At 37.1% G+C, this 18,150-nt stretch overlaps 2 protein-coding genes, 1 non-coding gene and 1 pseudogene across 4 annotated transcripts in view; 1 reads left to right on the forward strand and 3 right to left on the reverse strand.

Annotated features, from left to right (window-relative positions):
• LOC149052402 (uncharacterized) overlaps positions 1-18,150 on the reverse strand; it is a 320,642-nt gene that overhangs the window by 283,214 nt on the left and 19,278 nt on the right. The window lies entirely within an intron of this gene.
• On the forward strand, positions 19-6,932 carry LOC149052417 (uncharacterized; annotated as a pseudogene). Its single transcript, XR_016183325.1, has 15 exons — positions 19-594; positions 1,024-1,126; positions 1,358-1,578; positions 1,674-1,805; positions 2,083-2,253; positions 3,053-3,192; positions 3,459-3,570; positions 3,677-3,760; positions 3,884-4,064; positions 4,209-4,304; positions 4,694-4,780; positions 5,028-5,079; positions 5,228-5,293; positions 5,654-5,825; positions 5,963-6,932. The product of XR_016183325.1 is annotated as an uncharacterized LOC149052417 (transcript).
• On the reverse strand, positions 7,900-9,538 carry LOC113665113 (uncharacterized). Its single transcript, XR_016183236.1, has one exon. It is a non-coding gene; the product is annotated as an uncharacterized LOC113665113 (transcript).
• On the reverse strand, positions 10,040-11,984 carry LOC149052418 (ATP-dependent DNA helicase PIF1-like). The gene has a single exon (XM_089194675.1). It carries the CDS (start codon positions 11,882-11,884, stop codon positions 10,826-10,828), a length of 1,059 nt encoding a protein of 352 aa, XP_089050801.1. The 5' UTR covers positions 11,885-11,984; the 3' UTR covers positions 10,040-10,825.

Here is an 18,150-nt window from a genome sequence, read left to right on the forward strand (position 1 = left end):
ACCTGAAAGGACTCAAGGCCTGGTGCCATAGCCTGCGAACCCTTGAAACGCGGCTTTGGAAAAGCTTTGGATACCATTATGCCTCCTAAACGCGATTTTAGGTCGAAAAAAAATTTGGATGTAGTTACTTTTAAAGGAGGAAAAGCTATAGGAAAGTCGAAGTTTAGTGTTCCAGTTCGATATGCCGCCCAGCAATTAACTGATACAACGTTTGTAGTCGCCGGATCTTCTCTAAACACGTGCGGCGGTTTTTCTCCAGACCAAGAAGACCTTCCCCATATTGACGAATATCATGGTTTGAGAACCAACCAAAGATCAAAAAGTAAAAAAGTGCGACTGAAGCGCAAGTTAAAAGCTTACCATGAAAGGAAAGCCACGCTGGCTTTGTCTTGGCTCAATGCGAGAGAGCAGCTCGTCTCAGGGCTGTTGACCAGACAGGCTTTGCCTTTGGTGCAGATGTGTGTCATTCCTTTTTGCGAAGAAGAGGCGTGCGGCAGATGCCTTCACTGCAGTCCAGGGCAATTCCTATGCGCAGATCACATCAATTTAGTTCACGCAGGCGGTAGATCACTTCACCAGCCGGAAGTTTGGAAAGTGAGTTGAAGATTTATGGAGGACAATCTCCTCCAGTCACCTTTTCAATTATGTTGTGAAACCCGATTTCTTGTGTACTCTGGCCGTTAGGCAATTTCATTTGTAAGTACGTTGTCTCGTGGTTTAATTGCAGAGATATCCATCTTTTTTTTCCTACAACTCCATATATCACCTCTATTCAATTACTTCACTTGATGTAGTTTTTTCTCAACTTCAATGTGCATTATGTCAATGAGACCTGACCCATTTTTATACAGAGGAAAAAAGCGAAAGCAGTAAGGATAATTTTTTCTTGAAAGCATACATGTAATTTGCTCTTTACTCAGAACAAAGTAAAGTTTATTTTTGGCAATTTTGAAAGAGTTGGCTGATTTAAATGGTGTGTGATTTGTATTCACCTGATTCATGTAGTATATTTTATGCTCTTAGGATGGAAGATTTGTGCCATATCAGTTTGGTGAGTGTGTATGGACCACACCTCACAACATGGATCATGGATATGTGCGTGACATTATAGCTGTCGGTTTGCATGGTAAGTAACTAGCAGCTGTGCAATATGTAACTATATTGTGAGATAGGTTGCCAGTCTGCAATTACTAGTACTACTTTTTACTTATACTTATATTTAAATAGTTATGTTACCTCTTCCAGGAAGGTCTTTGTTTGTGTTCTAATTGGTTTTTTCAACGCAGACAGGAATTAATAAACAATTATTATAGAAGAATACGACTATGGACACTCTATGGTGTTTGTCTTTATACAGGGCAGCAGAATCCCATCAAAATCAAATGTTGCGAGCATGAACCAGAAGCCATAACGCTGGTCAGGAATGGTTTCTGGCCATCTACTCCAAAACAGCCCCAGGTAGCCTTTGACCTTGAATTTATGGCCTTGCTCCAATACATTTTCTTAGAATGTAGAGTGTCTTTAAGGTCAATATGTCAGGCACTGCAGTGGCTGGTCCCACCTGCTTCAAAGGTTTACGTAAGTATTCATTCAGTAATTTTTTATCTTATGCTTATGAAATCCTTTTTTTTTTCTTAATTTATACAATAAATAAATTATTTGTTTTCCTTTAGATTAAGGACATCTACCAGCTCCTTGTTGGTGATTGTTTCTGGGAGTTCCAGTATATGTCTAGCACGTTGAGTAACCTGAAGCATTTCAATCCTTCTTATGAGAATGATCATGAATGTCCTGTATGTCCTAAGGTTTGTGATGAGTCATCCTTCAGATGAAATGTCTAAGTGGGTAATATTTACCTTTAGAAATCTCAAATGACTATCACTATATGTGTTGGCATAATGAATGATATAATTTAGACAAGAAACATTGTTTTGAATCTTTATGATTCTCTCTTTTTCCTAGTGGTCCTCATAGTGTGGCAGCTGGTCTTAGCATGAGTTATTCCATTGTTTTTCATTCATTTAGGCGTAAGAAATATTTTTAACATGACATTTCTAATAAGATTTTGGCATCTGATTGTAGGAGAAGGGAAGTTTATTTATCTCTGTTGATGCATTGTTTGGATGTGTTCACAAATGCAGTGCTGGAACTAGTGGAAAGTCCTCAAATCATGGAGAGGAACTGTTCATTAGCCAAGAAAAAGTAGATGCATTTCTAGCTAATTACAGCAAAAGACCAAGCAGCAAGTCAATGGTGTGTGAACCAAAGTACTTTTACTCTTACTTTGTATTTTGTTGTGTTGCTCAAACCTTTTGTTACCCATCAGTACTCATACCACTACTCAACCATTGCAATGAGAGACCAAAAGTAACAATTATGTTCGTTACTTGTAATAATGATGTTAGTGTTGAATAATTTAAATATGGTACAGTTTGAAGGGTTAATTACTTTGGTAACATTCTGCCCAAAATACATGTAGCTAAAATATATTGTTAGTTTCTTCTGTAAACTTAATTTACAAGAACTGTGTGAATTGTCAGCTTCAAGAACAAGTACATAATCTTTATTGCAGCCCCCTCTTTTCCTTGATCTTTTTCTATTTTTTATTTATTTATTTGTTTTTCAAATACAGTTTTTTCCCTCTTTTTTTGTAATTGATTTATGGTCTTTAAAGGTAATATCTTTGTATTTGCTTACACAACTAACTCTGCCAAGGGTGTCTACTGTCACTCTTGCTGGTCTCAAGCCTGAATGAAAGAGGAGGGGTTGTTATCAAGCAGTAAATTTATTTGGTTGTCCCATTTTTTAAATTTTTATGAGAAATTGAAGAATGATTATTATTTTCTGCCAATATTTTCCTTGCCACCTTTCCCATAATGTAATGTTTAATTTCTAATGTGAGGGTTCACCTCCAACAACCCATATCTACTTTGAATGCTACACGTACATGAATGATACATAGATCTTAATTCCTGTTCTGTTTTTATCTTTGATACTTCTGCTTTAAAGGAAAGGAGGTTGAAGATTAAGAGTTAAATGTTTTCTGTTGTAGGAGCAGTGTAATCAGTTTCAAGCTGGTTCCAATCTCCGTTCCAAAAACAAATCTACAAAGCTTGATGAGACAGCCCTCTTTGGTGGAGGCTGCAAGCACGAAGTGCCACTGAAGTTTTTCAGCTTAAAGAGAGGAGAAGAGTATGTACATGCAAAAGGAAATCTGTACATTATTGGTCAGCTATTGTTAAGAAATATGTAACCAGAGTGCCTTGTAGGATGCATAAATTAAGAGACATGTCTCTTTTAGGTTCCTAAGGAAAGAATTTGTATATGATAGTCGTACTGCTGTATAGCATAACTCTGTTTTATACACCATTTCTGTTAGGGTACTCAATGAAACAAGGGAACAAATAAATTACTGCATGGACATTGTGGCTAATAATGATTATATTTTTATTAAACAGGATTGGAAATGCTGTGTATTTGCTAAAATGGATTAAAAATCATGTGCAAGATTAAGCTATCAACACTCGCTTCTTCTATGATATTGCATATGTGCTGGATACACATTTGAGAGTAAGATTTTTTAGCGGTTCTATTTGAATTAAGTTCTGGTCATGGTACTCTGGCATTTTTGCATGTTAAATGATACCCTGTTGTTTTTAATTTATCTTCTCTGTAGAATACGCACCTGGAAACATTGCTTGAAAATGTTACTCTTGCGATACCTGCATTTCACTGCTATGGACACAAAGTTTCTTGTCAGGTATTTTGAAATATTTTCCTTTTGAACACTTTTGAGGAGTTAAAAGGTATTGAAAAACATGCATGCTTACTCTAAAACAGTTATTGTTTTCATGAAGCTTTGTTTGGTCTTTTGTAACGCCAGCTCAACTACAGTGGAAGACGGCTGGAAGGGTTCGGGATGAATGATGGTGAGGTGATGGAGAGACTGTTGTCTTACTTGAGGCCAACAGCAAAAATAACGAAGGAAATGACTCCAGCCCACCGAGCTGATACATTAACTGACTTCTTGATGCATTACGCTAAAAAGTCAATTTTGAACCTTGGTAATTTAGCTGTTAATCTTCACGTTTTACAAATACAGTTATCACCACAGTATATCATATTATAAACGATTTGTGATATGTTTTCGTAAACTCAATCGTTATCTTGCTGTTTTTCACCATGTTTCGTTATTCCCAAAAATTTAGGAGAACGACTTCGTGACCATTTAAAGAAAGCAGTGGAAACGGAGAAAGAAACTGAAGAGCAACTCAATTTGATTCTTGAGAAGTTGAATGAGACAGGTAGGGATTTGATTTCGTTACTTTCATTATTTTTCCCTTCAACTAATTACATTGTTCCTTTACGTGTTAAAAAGAATTAGACTTCATTGCCTGTGCGTCCTGTTGTGAGCTTTATGTCGTAAGTACATGTACGGTTAACGTTCCTTAAGAACTTTTGTAAAGAAACCACATGGTATGTTTTCATACTCCATGGACCAACTTCATTCAAATAACTTCAGCTTAAGTGGTGCACTATTTTGATACAATCAATTGTATTTTCTTTCCTTTCATTAGCGAATTGGCATTTGGGTATTGCGGAATACTAGTAAATGAAACTTTGATGAATGTAACTTTGTTAGATACATAGGTATGTCTAGATGATGATACAGCCCCATTTTACTATTACCAAGGTATTAAGGTGGACGTATCCAGCGTCTCAGAGTGGAGCATTATGGAGAAATCTACAGCTAACAAAGCGGCCAGTACAGGAAGACCCAGTACGTTCAAATTTCACCTATTCATTGAGGGGAACTTATTTGGAATGGTTCACCTTTAACGACCAATAATAATCATGACAAATGAATGATTTCCATTGTACTTTGCCCCCCTTTTGATTACAGAGTGATAAATGTTTTGAAGTGCTTAAGAGGAAATTAGAGCACCACAACTGAAGTTCAGATAGGTACATGCAAGTTACTTAAACAGTTACAAGTTCGTTTAGGATTTTACGTTTCCTACTTGAAGGTTCATCACCAGATGATTACCCGGACAAGTTGAGGCAGTTTTTCTGTGTAAGGTATGAAGTAGCATGGGGATCTGGTTTTCATACAATGTTTACCCCAAATTTTACAGGAAATGTGTCACTTTTGGTCCATCACTTTCTGTCATTTCTCCTGACTTTCTCTGATGCTTGTCTTCTGAATTTTCAAACTGTTCATTAACAGAACAAACCTGCAAAAATGTTCCCCGGCATCTGAAACTTGGAAAGTACTGACCGATCAGCTTGACAGGTATGAAACCATATTTTGGATCCTGCAATTTATTCCCCTAATCTGGGGACTAAATGATCTTTACGTAAGGATATTAAAACGATTTTCAAATGAGGTTCGCCAAAACAAAGCAAAGGACTCATTACCAGCCACAAAATCTAGAAATAGCTTATCATAGAAGTAAACAGACAATCAGGCAGTCGGGCAATCAGAATTATGGACAATTCCATGTCATTAAACGTGGAAGTAGTTATTGGTATTTTACTGGGTTCTCAGGGCAAGTTTTGATTGCCAATCGCACTTCAAAGCAATGCAAATCCAAACCAATAATTTCAACCAAATTTTGGGTTTCTCCACTGTTTTCCTTTACGCTGGTAATAGGTTGGATCAACAGCTAAAGAACCTTGAGGGCGGCCAACCCCGATGGTCTCCTGACAGTATATTGCATACCTCCGCGATTTGCAAGACAAGCGTCGAGAAGACTTGCTATTATCCATGCATGTCGAGTGCTCAGAAAGGTGTTTTCTCTTACAACTGATGAAGAAATATGCAGGTATTGCATTGATATGTTCCAGTGCTACCAGTCGTCGATAAAAGCACGATTACAGCTAACCAACACATCGTATTGAAATGATTATAACCTAGGCTTTCTACGGTATCATTTTGACTCATGGCGTGTTAATTCTTAAGATGGACAAGCCATTGCAAAACGGCTTTGTACGCAAATTACAAAGGCAACGGGAGCCATTAAACAGCTGGTCAAGGAGTACACAAGACAAAACGTTGACACGGTGGGTTGTAAATACCCCTCCACAATTGCGGTTGAAGACGCGCTAAGCATCGACAGTCCACTGTGGCATGTACTAAACGATGACATCCAACCGCAGTCTGCTGTTCCCTATTGTTTAAAGAGGCAACTCATTGATTTGTTTCACACACGCAAAAGATGCTTAGAGGAAATAGTCAACACCAGAAGAAGAAATGGCTCGGATGTTCAGTCATTTCGAGGGAAAGTTGAAGGTATTGGACACTTGGTCAAAGGAACTGATGGCACAGAAAGATACGGAGCGAGCTCGCGCATTACTCTCCATTGCCCGCACTAAAATAGATGAGCTTTCCGTATTCACAGGTCATCTCCACGGTCTCTTTTCTAATGATGATGGTAGCCATGAGGAATGTGAAGCTCAGTTTGACCTTGGAATTTTCCCCGAAGTGGATTGTGATGATGCAGATGAGGAGGTTCAGATGGAGGACGATTACAACACTGATGAAGCTGACGTGGTTCAACAGCTTGGCCAAAGTGAAGTCTTTGAAGACCTGCGTTCCGTTCTCAATGCTGAATACGGAAGTGACAGTGAATCTGATTCAGATAGTTCAGATTTAAACACAGAAATATCTTGATTGTAACTTGTGAGTCGTTTCAACCGCCTGTACCTTTTCCTCTTTCACTCAAGAATGTAAATCTACGAGCAAGTGTTACCAATCAGCTAAAAAAAATTAAGCTCAGTGTCAACTAGTCAGTCACTTTACACGACAAATAACAGCTGTCCTCCACGAATTAATTCAATCTTGCTTTATCGACTTTGGCTCCTTGACGCATCCTTACCTGGTCATTTTGTTATGACGTTTGAAGCCTGATTAAATTGAAAAAGTTTCAGCATTTTGGCCTAAGTGTCTTTGTTCGCGGGACAAGTATTTTAACGCATGGCAATGGCGACCTTCCGAGAAGAGTTTCCGTTCTCATTAGCCGAGTGGTCTCTGCCGAGTTAATTCCCCCCGTTTGTACGTTTCCCTCAAGTTCAGTTTAGAGTGCGGGAAAACTTATCGTCAAACTTGTTAGGAAACTATGCGATAAACATCGGATATGCGATGCTTGATGGACAGTGCTTTTTCCTTTTATTGCCAAGAAATTAACCAAATATACATAAAAAAAGCAAACAAACACACAAACAAAAAATATGTTACAAAAACCACGTTACAATTTATTGTGCACAATTCCAAAAGGTTATGGCGCCTTCACAGGGAGGTCAGCCTGAAGAAGTAAACTTCAGTAAGTCGAGTGAAAATAGGTTGCCGGCTCTAAAGGCCATTCATAAAACCACCGACAAAAATCGATTCTCCGTCATAGAATGCACCATTCAACCACAAAGTTTCCCGGATTCACTGTGCGCCATGAATGTGTGTTCGTGGTGGAAGAACAAAAACCACACGTATTTTTCAGGTCGTGCTTGGTAACAGCATTCCAAATTAGTGTCTGCGTAAAAAGGGTTACAAAGTAAATAACGTTGGTGTTAAATACTTAGGAGACCAAATAGTACACTAGTCTTTCATTCCAGCGTGATCACTTTGTTTCATGGAAATTCCTAATTCCTTTTCACACGTAATAAGCCCGTCACTTTGAGTGGTAAACACGCTTAACACAACTTTACAAAGTCAGAGATAAAAAATAGGTCCGCAATGCGTACGTGTGTCTAGTGCTGGGTTTTAGCGGTACTTCCGTGGGGTCTTGTTTTGTGTAGGTTTGGTTGCAAGTTCAATTCAACAATTTGAACAAGAATTGCTTAAAATAATTTTAGCTGCAAGGTTAGGTGGCTGAAATCTGGAATACAGAGACTGGAACATAGAAATCAGGGATGAACAAGTTTATTGTAAAAAACAGCCTGCATTACAAAAGGAACGGTAACTGTATGTATTTAATACAATAAGTAAGAACAAAACATGATTCAAGTTAGGAATTGTGATTTATTTTCTTTTACATCAGAAAATTTAATGAACATATAACTAATATAAAAAAGAAATAGAAAGTTTGACAAAAGGAGAGTATGAAGAAATGCGAACAGCTCTACTACTTGATAATTACTGAAGGTTTCAACTGAGACGGGTTACTTTTGTAATTGAAAATTATAAGTGGCAACATCAGTAATCTGCATTAAAAGCCTTGAGTTCCTGTTGAAACTTTCTCTTCTCAATGTATAAGCATTAAAAATACTGTTCATAAATGTACTTCAGTTACAGTTTTCAACTGAATGTACAAACTCAATAAAATATATAATATCTAAATACTTTTAAATACAAAAAGTCACTTGGGAGAAGGGGAATGCTATAACAGAACATTGTCCCAGTGATAATAACATGAACATTTTTGTCTTTAGTGAAAGATACAACAATGGCTTTGGTATCCTGTTAAATGGTAATACAGAGTGGATGCATTCTGATCTTTACCATTATTTTGGTTCTTGCTGCAGTTTAGTTCTCTGCAACACTGACTGCAGCCACAACTTTAGTTTTCTTATCAAAGGTAACAAAGAGCATCGGTGTATTTAGGAATGCTTCAACAACAATATCTTCACTTAATGACTGCTTAGCGTCAACTTTAAACAACTGTAAGGCACTGAGCAAAGTATCATTAAAAAATGTTACAGTGGTGTTAATGTCATCATGTCTCAGCAATGCCTGCAAGTGGTACTGACTGCTGCAAGCAGACACTTTCTGCCTGAGGCCACATGTTTCACACTTTACTACATTCCCTGGTGTTGCTGGAAGCTTTTTGTTACATTTGCAACATTGGCGATAGCACATGAAATTTTGAACACCAAGGACTTCAGCATTTGTTGATGTTTGGGTGAAGTAGTCTGGCAAATCACCTGGTGAAGCTTCTTCCTCTGGGAAAGGATCAGCTGGTGAAATGGAACAGTCATGCTTTGGTGTAGTAAGGTTAATGGAGTAGTTGCCATTATCCTTCATCACTTTAAGGTTACAGAAGTTATATGTGTTGTTGTCTGCAACTTCTGTAATCAGGTCCTCCCACAGGGTTAGTTTGATTGATTCAGATGGATCTAGGAGGCAACAGTCAGCTTTCGACTTCGTGCCATCTCTTGTGATTATTTTCTTCACTCCAGATAAGTGGACCACTTTGGCTTTGAGATTAATAAGCTGGTTATTGGTGACATTCGAGAGCATCGAGATGTTTAGAGTCGAGGGAATCTCTTCTCGTAGAAAAGTGACCTCCTTCAGTTCCTCTATTTGGACTCTTGCATTCATGAGAACACTGTCATTTTTAAGAGTGAAGTTGCTAATCTATACTGGGGACTTTTGTTTGCTGCATCTTTCAAAGTCAAGATGTTTGCTTGAAGAGAAACAGACTCCACGTACTTTGGTCGCTTCTGTTTGAATAAGCATATCAAAATAGCGAGTCTTGTTGGAGTGCTTAACAGGGGATACGTTATGAATGTACTCTGTTAGGTTGTTCATTGTTGTTGTCTATTACAACCAAGGTGTGTCTACCTGGAGAGCGAAGAGAAATAAATGGTATCAGTAACTGTGGGTTGTAGAACAGGTATCAAAGAAAACTGCAATCTGTATGTACTACGGGGCACAAAAGCAATAATCATAAAATAAACATACCTGGATATGTGTTGCTTATCACATATCTGCAGATTACCTCTTAGATGTCAATCACAGTGCATGATTGGTATCTAAGGTGTACATTTGAGTTAATTTCATTTTTTTGTACTCATTAACTATGAATATTCTCTTTAAGACAAAGAGAAAAACATATGGAAGTTACAGTGAAGGTGACAAGAAAACCATAAAGGTCTATTTTTGAATCAATGCACAGATTGCTTTGTGATCAGAAAAATAAGTTTCTAAAATGTGTACATGGATTTGTGATTCAGGTAAATTAGTGTAGACATGGTCTATAGTGGTTCTGTTATTAGTAGTAGAACATGATACCAGTTGTCTGTAACTGTGATCTCTTAATTATAAATAGATTATAAAGAGGAATCTTGTCTTTTTCATTTAACCAATTGATATTGAAATCGCCAATGAAAACTTTGAAACCTGAAATATCAAGGGTAAGAAGTCCGATCAATGCTACACACATTTGTCTAATTGGCACTCTTGGTGACCGATATATGCCTATTATGGTAATATGTGGAACTGTTGTAACCTCAGTGATAGTTATTTCAACACCACCAGTGTTGTTGCAAACTGGATATCCAGGTAGAAAAGGAATTTTACAGTACACTGCAGTTCCACCATAAGGTCTTGTACTGAAAACGTCAAGTTGACTGTCATTTCTAAATAGGGTATACCCAGTGATGCTGTAGTCAGTATCACTGTCTAAGTAACATAACCGTGTTTCTGAGAATACATTTACATCCATGTTTGAGTAGTTTAAGTCTTTTTGTATGTCCTCAATATGTCTATGCAATGACCTTGAATTAAGAAAACATATCTTAAAGGCTGTTGGATCTGTTTTATAAATTGGAATTATGGAAAGCTTGAGGTGCCGGTCTTTCTTAAATGTTGCATTTCTGCTTTTACTTCAGGATTAACAACTATTTTGCTTTCACAAAGGTCAGTAATATACAATCCCTCAATGGTTGTTACTCTGCTCAGTTCTACATAATGTACATGAGGTATTGCTCTTCTGGTGTTAAAGTTAACAACTATTCTAGTTTCAGTGTCACCCTGTGATCTATGTATTGTTTTTGCTGCTGCAGGTCTAAGTAGAAACTGCTTTCTTACAACTTGAGCTGTTCTATTTCTTCAAACTGCAAATTGTGCAGTAACAGGTTTGATGGGGGTCCACGTGCATTCAATGCCATTGACATACACATATCTGTTGTCATGTCTGGTTTTCTCACCAACATCCACATAGACAAATTGAACCCAAATTATACCAGATGGTATATTTGTGTCATACAATTTTATCATCTTGATGATGCCGCCAGCACCATTTGTGATACCATCATCAGTTCTTACATTTATGGCTATTTCTATTCTTTCCCCTTCAGCAAGTTGAAGATTTGAAGCTAATTGCTTTGTTTTCCTGGGATCCAGTGGTATTTGCTGGAAGATTTTATCTCTGAGTTCTGGAGAATTTGCACCTATAACACTATCCAATGCTTTGATGGTATATTTGTCACCAGTAGCTGCCCTGTGAACTCTAATATTAAACTCGTCAACTTTTGAGTTTTGAATGAACAAATGAGGAACATCAATTGGGTAATTCATACAGTGTTCTGAAATGCATCTTTCTTTCAGTTTTGCAATATCATCTTGGGTGTGATTACCTTCTCTCAATCTATTTAGAATTTGAGCAAATTCTCTACTTTCCCTTTGTCTCATAATTTCGTCCAGTTCAAACATTGTAAAATGTTCTTGCCATAAATTGGGGGCAAGAGATCCATAATCTGAGTTCTTCATATCTTTGAACACATAACTGTCCATAACAGGTTCTAGTTGAAACAAATCACCCAATGCAATTATGCTATTACCTCCAAATACCTCTTTAGTACCCTTGATATCCTTAAGTCTATTATTTATTTGGACATTTAACATAGTATTACCTATCATTGATATTCCATCAAGAATTATAAGCTGAACAGCACGAAGTTTACATCTGAGGGTATTTAGTCTGCTTGAGTCAAGAGGTTTATATGTCTTTAGAGAATGGCATGCTGGTATTGCCAAGGCACTATGTACTGTGTTCCCTTTGATACCATAAGCAGCTTTTCCAGTAGGGGCAAGCAATAATATTTTAACTTCATTAAAGTTTTCCCCTGCTCTGGAATTATAATGTTTTACTGCTGCAAGTGATGGCATGGATCACCATATAACTGATGAGAAACAGCTCTAAAAAAACAGTCACCAGCACCCCCAACATCTAGGGGTCTCATTCCCAGGTGATGTAACCGAAAGTTTAACAATATGGTGGAACCAACTGATACTGTAGTTTCATTGTTGACATTTACATGTAATTGAGGGCCTGGATTTAATTCAATATCACCTGAAGTCATAAGCTTCATTCTTGATACAGATAATCTTCTAGAATGGCTGCTTGATTTCTTTAAAAGCTTATTTACGATTGGTTTGCTTAGATTAACAAAGCTGGTGAAAAAACTGTCACATCTCTTAAGATATCTTATGTAACACAACTTATAGTCAGTAGCAAAGCTGTATAACCTTGAAGACTTAGGAATATATTTCCTAATGATGACCTTCCCCAAAAGGGTCTCAATGTTTGCCTTGAAGGCCTTTTCTTTTCCCCAAATGTAGCTCACGAAGCTGAAGTTCTTTCCTTTACGCATCGTAAACAACACCGCAGCATGATTATTCTGTTGGCGTGGAGAGCATCGATCGAACACTTGAAAACATCCTTTAAAGTCTTTTACTCGACCACATTGACTCAAACTTCGAAAGCTGTGGCATACTGATAAACCAACGTTATAGAAGTTCATCATAAAGTTTACAAGAGCAAAAGGACACTCACCAACTTTCCGAAGTGTGATCACAAGTGTGAAATTCCTCCTTTCCTCAAGGCACGGGTAAAAGCACATGGTGGTCAAAGATCAGAGTCATCGTCATATTTTCGTCCCCGAATTCAATTGCTCCCGACTCTTCCTTGCGGTTTTCTACTGGAATACAATTGGTCAACCGACAGTTTCCGAAATTATAACGATAAAGTATCGACATGGTTACACATTCCACTGGTTGAAAATCAGTGTACAGCTCATGTTATCCGTCACGTAAGGTAAACTATGAGTAAAACATCATGTTTCGTGCTCAAATGTGGCGTATATAAAGTGCTTTTCGAATTCCGTACGCTCTTCCATCGCGTCTGTGTGCTAATGCACAAGACACAAAACCTTGCTCACCTTTTGGAAACAATAAAACCAGCAGCAGAGGAAGTGCTGCGTTGAGATTAGGAAGGAGTACCAAGAACAATGGATGCGCAGGAAGTACAGTGGTCGACACTCACTGTGGCTCTGGTTGCAGATGACTGATAAACGCCTATAGAACTTGTGTGTGATGAGGTTGTGTCAAAGTGAAGGAAGAATGTATATTGTGTAAATTTCATCTTTTCGACTGAGGTGTTTTGTAAGTTCTATTAGTAGTTAGTTTGTTGTGAGTTGGTATTGTTACGGTTGTGAATAGCAGTGGTTTTTAACTTAAACTGGGAGTACTCATTAACAGGAGGTCGACGAATTAACAAGGGAAGGAGTGGGCGTAGGAGAAGTTGATGTGTAAGTGGTGGCTGAAGGGGTCGTGCAACTATCCATGGAGGGTACAGACAAAGAAATACCAAAGCTCCAGTCATGACGGGCGAGCCACAGCTTTCGGCGCTGGCCACTTCCGTAAAGAGACGGTTTACGCGGAATAACACCAATCTCTTTCTTTAAATCCAAGGGAAGGTTATTAAATGAAATTCCCAATTGCTGTATCTTAGCGTAAGGCATTTTACTTCCTCTTTTTCCGACAAGTTCACCTACAAAAGACAAAGACAGAAATTGACTGGAAAAAAAAACCAAGCTAAAAGTCACTCCTTGTTGCGTTGAATATGACACTTATACAGAAATCATAGCCATAGATAAAGGGAATTACCACATCAATACATTAAAAGCAGAAATAGAATTTATATTGGGAAAGAAGACTGACTTTTTTTCGTATTGCAGCAAATCACAGAAAAGGCAGAAGCTGAGTGTAAAACAGCTATTGACCCCTTAAATGCTTCTAATAGTAGTTTATGGAGATGTAGTTTTCAATCATGGGTCAACTGAAACTGAATGCGGCCATTTCAGTGGAAAGAGAAAACAAAGATATTTTTCAATAATTTGGAGGAACATCAGCTAGATCTTCGAAGACCTTAATCCGCATGTGCATGGATAAAGGCAAATATATGCTACAAAAACGCATACTGTATTTGAAGTTGAAGACTTCTTGTAGATGTTTTACTGACTTTTACTTGCTTTTCCACCAGGGAATTACCTATAAATTAAGGACCTATTTTCACTGGAAATATAATGCTTTCTTTTCTAAGTTCTTAAGAAACGAGATGCTTGTTGTAATAAGTTGTTGATCTAAGCATCAATGTAGTAAATTTCATTGAGATTCATTTATTGTTTTAATATATTGAGATTATATTGATATTTAAGAACATAGATGTACACTTAGAGTAACAGAAATTGAGTACCGGGACTACTGCTCTCGATAACTTTTTTTTGAGGTTCTGTTTATGTTTTGATTGCAGGAATGGAATGCAAATTGGAATTAACAGGTAATTGGTTTTACTAATTTTTTTTTTTTTCATCAACTCATGTATGGAAAAATCCAATTCACAAATTCTCAAGCGCAAAAAATTTGCAGAAAGATTTCAACATTACAAGTTAATTAGAATGAGCTTCTGAAAGTATATATCAAGAGTAAAGTGCTAATTAATGCATATCTACAGTCAGTACTCACAGTGTAATCTACTTGCAAATGTTTCCATGATGTTTGTTTTTAAAAGGCTGTCACCAATCCCAGCTGAACCTTGGTAACAAACACCATCATAAGCACATAACATCAGTGCATGACCACCAAGTGTTTCCAGTTCTGCAGCCTGTGTAAAACATTGATAAGGATTGGTAACAATTAGAAGAACCAAATAAGTGTGATAACATATATACTCATTACTTAAGCAATGTCAGTTTGTTTAGTGCTGGATTATAGTTGTATTCCATGATGGGAGTGTATGGTGACAAACATTTAATTACATGAAAATTACTGAGCTTGCATACTTAGAAAGTTGTGTAAATCAAGGAAAAGAAAAAAACCAAAAAGTAAGATATTTAAAACAGGTAATTATGAGTAAGTTTAAGAATAACTTTCATTGTTTATTAAGAGCTTGCTGAGACACCTGGTGACCAACTGTAAAATTATAAGAAAGGGGAAAATTTTTGGCATATCTTAAATTACAATCCACACAGATAAATATCATAACTTTATTTGACAACAGTCAATCTACCAGTAATATAAATGTAACAATAAGAAAACTGATAAATTAATGCTGATCAATTAAAATCAATGTCGAACAGAAAAATTCAATACGAAATGCTTGTTTGCTATTATAGCACAATTTAAGACCAGTTTACAAATTAAACAAAATCATAAGGTCAGTAAATGTATTGGGTATATCATTTCAAGAACTTGTCAATCCAGTCTTTATAGAGCTTGGTGAGTTGAACTTGGTCATTTATAAACACAAAGTCCACACAAAATGTGATAAATATCATTGTAAGTTTGTAATAATGATGATGATAATGACTATGATTATTACTAGCTGACCTGTTTCATGATGTTGCCAATTATCTTCTTGGCTTGTTTATCAGCTGAGGGTAGTGACACAGCTGACCCTGAATCTGTTGCCACCTTTTTTTAGGCATCTCTCTCTGAGTCAGACAAGTTCCTCCACTTTTCTCCGATGGTGCGAAAGACCTCTGCACTTCCACCAGTTTGTTCTGTGGAATAAAAGGACACGATGCATTTTTCAACTTAAAAGATAAGATGTAAAGCACAAATTTAGCGAGATCAAGAATGACTACCTTTTGTGGAGAAACTCCCTTGTGAAAGCATTAAAGCCACTTTGTTTCCTCACTAGTTTCTTTTCTGTCCTCTTGTGTCCATCAAGCACTCTGGAACCACTACTACACTTCGCATTGTGGTTGTTTATCCAGTGCTGACCAGAAAAAAAAGTAATGTTTCACACTAAAAGAAAAAACCAAGAAAAGTAAAATTCTAACTGGTTTAGCAGTTTGACAAACAAGAAAACTTTGAACTAACTGTCACTGACAACACACATGCAGTCACAGGTACTTTAGGGCTGACACTCAAAAAGTCAACTTTGAAACACTTTATGATGGTAAATTCATATTATCAACTCAGTAAATAAAACAGAATTTTCTTGCTATATTTCCCCACAAATGCAGCACCACAGGTTCTTTAGATACTTTCTCTCTTTATTCAATTGGAAAAATATATTTTCCAGTTACTTTATGACATTGATATGACTTAAAACAGTTAGATGACATTGTACAGTAGCTAAAAAGGCTATTGAAAAAAGGAAACTGTTATTATATGCTCTAATTTGCAAAGTCTGGGAGGAGAGGTCTGTGCATGCAGTCCCATAAAATTAAAGTTCTGAGCTTCTTCAAGATCTCTAAAAGTATTTCTTTTTGTATCTCTATTGTGTGGTACAAATACCACATCAATTTTGTCTATCTTAAAATACTGAAAAAGATGCAAAATAACAAATAAAAACAAATTGAAAGATAGAGAGACACAGAGAGAGGAGAGGGAGAGAGAGAGAGGAAAAAAAAATAGCGATAGCAAATGAATAAAAAACATGTAAATCTAAAACACCCCAATGACTTTTGTTTCATTTGCTAGTTGCTGGTTCGAATAACATGTGAAAGTTATCAGAAGTCAACTGTGAATATGACCTTCTGCATTAACATCCTCGTATGTAGTACCTTATTCAAAACACTTAGTTCAATTGGGTTTTACTGTATTAATATATAAGACAAAACTTATGTAGGAAACACATAAAGTGCAAAGAAAGGGAAATACTAAAGCATGGCCTGACCAAAAACCCCCTTAACACAAACTAAAACCAATATGTACACCTGAAAACAAACTAAAAGGATCCAAAGTAATCTTAAACCATTTGAAACCATCTAAAACCATATAAACCCATCTTAAATCATTTGACCCATGTAAAATAAATTGGCAACCATCTTGAATCTACTAAAACCATTCAGAACCATCTTAAACTATCTGGAACCATTTATAACCTTCTTAAAACATCTAGAATGATCTGGAACCATTTGAAACCATCTGGAAGCATCTGCATCCATCTACAACCAACTCAAGCCATCTACAACCAACTCAAACCATCTACAACCACCTCAAACCATCTGCAACTAAATCAAACCATCCACAACCAACTAAAACCATCTAAAGCCATGTACAAGCAACTGAAACCATCTTAAAACCATCCTAGGGGCCTGTTTACATGAAGTTTGGGGGACTCCACCTAGGTGAGGTAACCTGCCTATCCATATAATCTCTTACTTTATCTTGATCATGTTTACATGATAGGCAGGGTGACCTGCTTAGGAGAGTGTCTCCCAACAGGGATGGCAATTTGTCATGTAAAAATCCCAAGGTGGGTCAATGTATCTTGCTGGGGTGCTAGAGTTCCTGAGGTTGTAAGATTGTACATTAACACAAGTTATTTCTCAACCACAGGTAGGCAGGTTACCTCAACTACTAAGGGTCCCCCACCTTTATGTAACCAGGCCCTAAACCATCTTAAACCATCTTAAACAATCTACAAGCAAACCATCTTAAACCATCTAAAACTACCTCAGTGCAACCATCTAAAACCACCTTTGCACAACCAACTAAAACTACCTAATTGCAACCATCTAAAAACCACCTCAGTACAACCATCTAAAAACCACCTCAGTACAACCACCTAAAACTATCTTAGTACAAACATCTAAAGACCACCTCAGTACAACCACCTAAAACTACCTCAGTACAACCATCTAAAACCACCTCAGTACAACCACCTAAAACTACCTCAGTGCAACCATCTAAAACCACCAAAAATCAAAGAAATATTATCTTAGCTCGAGATGGAGATAGTAGGCTGGTTTAAGAGGCCAGCTGTAGATGAATGATTCAGACTATCATTGTGCTCGACAAATAGGAGTTACAAAGGCCATCATTGTTCCTATAATTTCCTTACGGAAAGCTAAATTACAGTCGACCTCATTTTTCAATTGACAACTTGAGTCAAAGAGGACAAAATTGCACAAATGTATCAACAAATGTCAAACAATGGCACCCAGTTAATTACATTTTCATGTGAAGTAAGAGAACTTTCATTCAGTACAAGAAAGCGGTACGAAACGTGTGAAGTGGTCCCAAAAATTGAAATTGATTACAGAGGTCTCCAGAGGAGCAAACTTTCAATGCGGTACTCAGAGAACTCTCTTAGTCGATGGTAGGTAGTTTTAGATGGTTTTCACAGGAAAAAATGGTAG

This window comes from Pocillopora damicornis, chromosome 1 (assembly GCF_964200805.1).
Source record: "Pocillopora damicornis chromosome 1, jaPocDami1.2, whole genome shotgun sequence".
Taxonomy (NCBI): domain Eukaryota; kingdom Metazoa; phylum Cnidaria; class Anthozoa; order Scleractinia; family Pocilloporidae; genus Pocillopora; species Pocillopora damicornis.

Bases quoted from the DNA above. Each gene is read 5' to 3' on its own strand.
- LOC149052418 (XM_089194675.1), bottom strand. From the start codon at position 11,884: ATGCCATCACTTGCAGCAGTAAAACATTATAATTCCAGAGCAGGGGAA.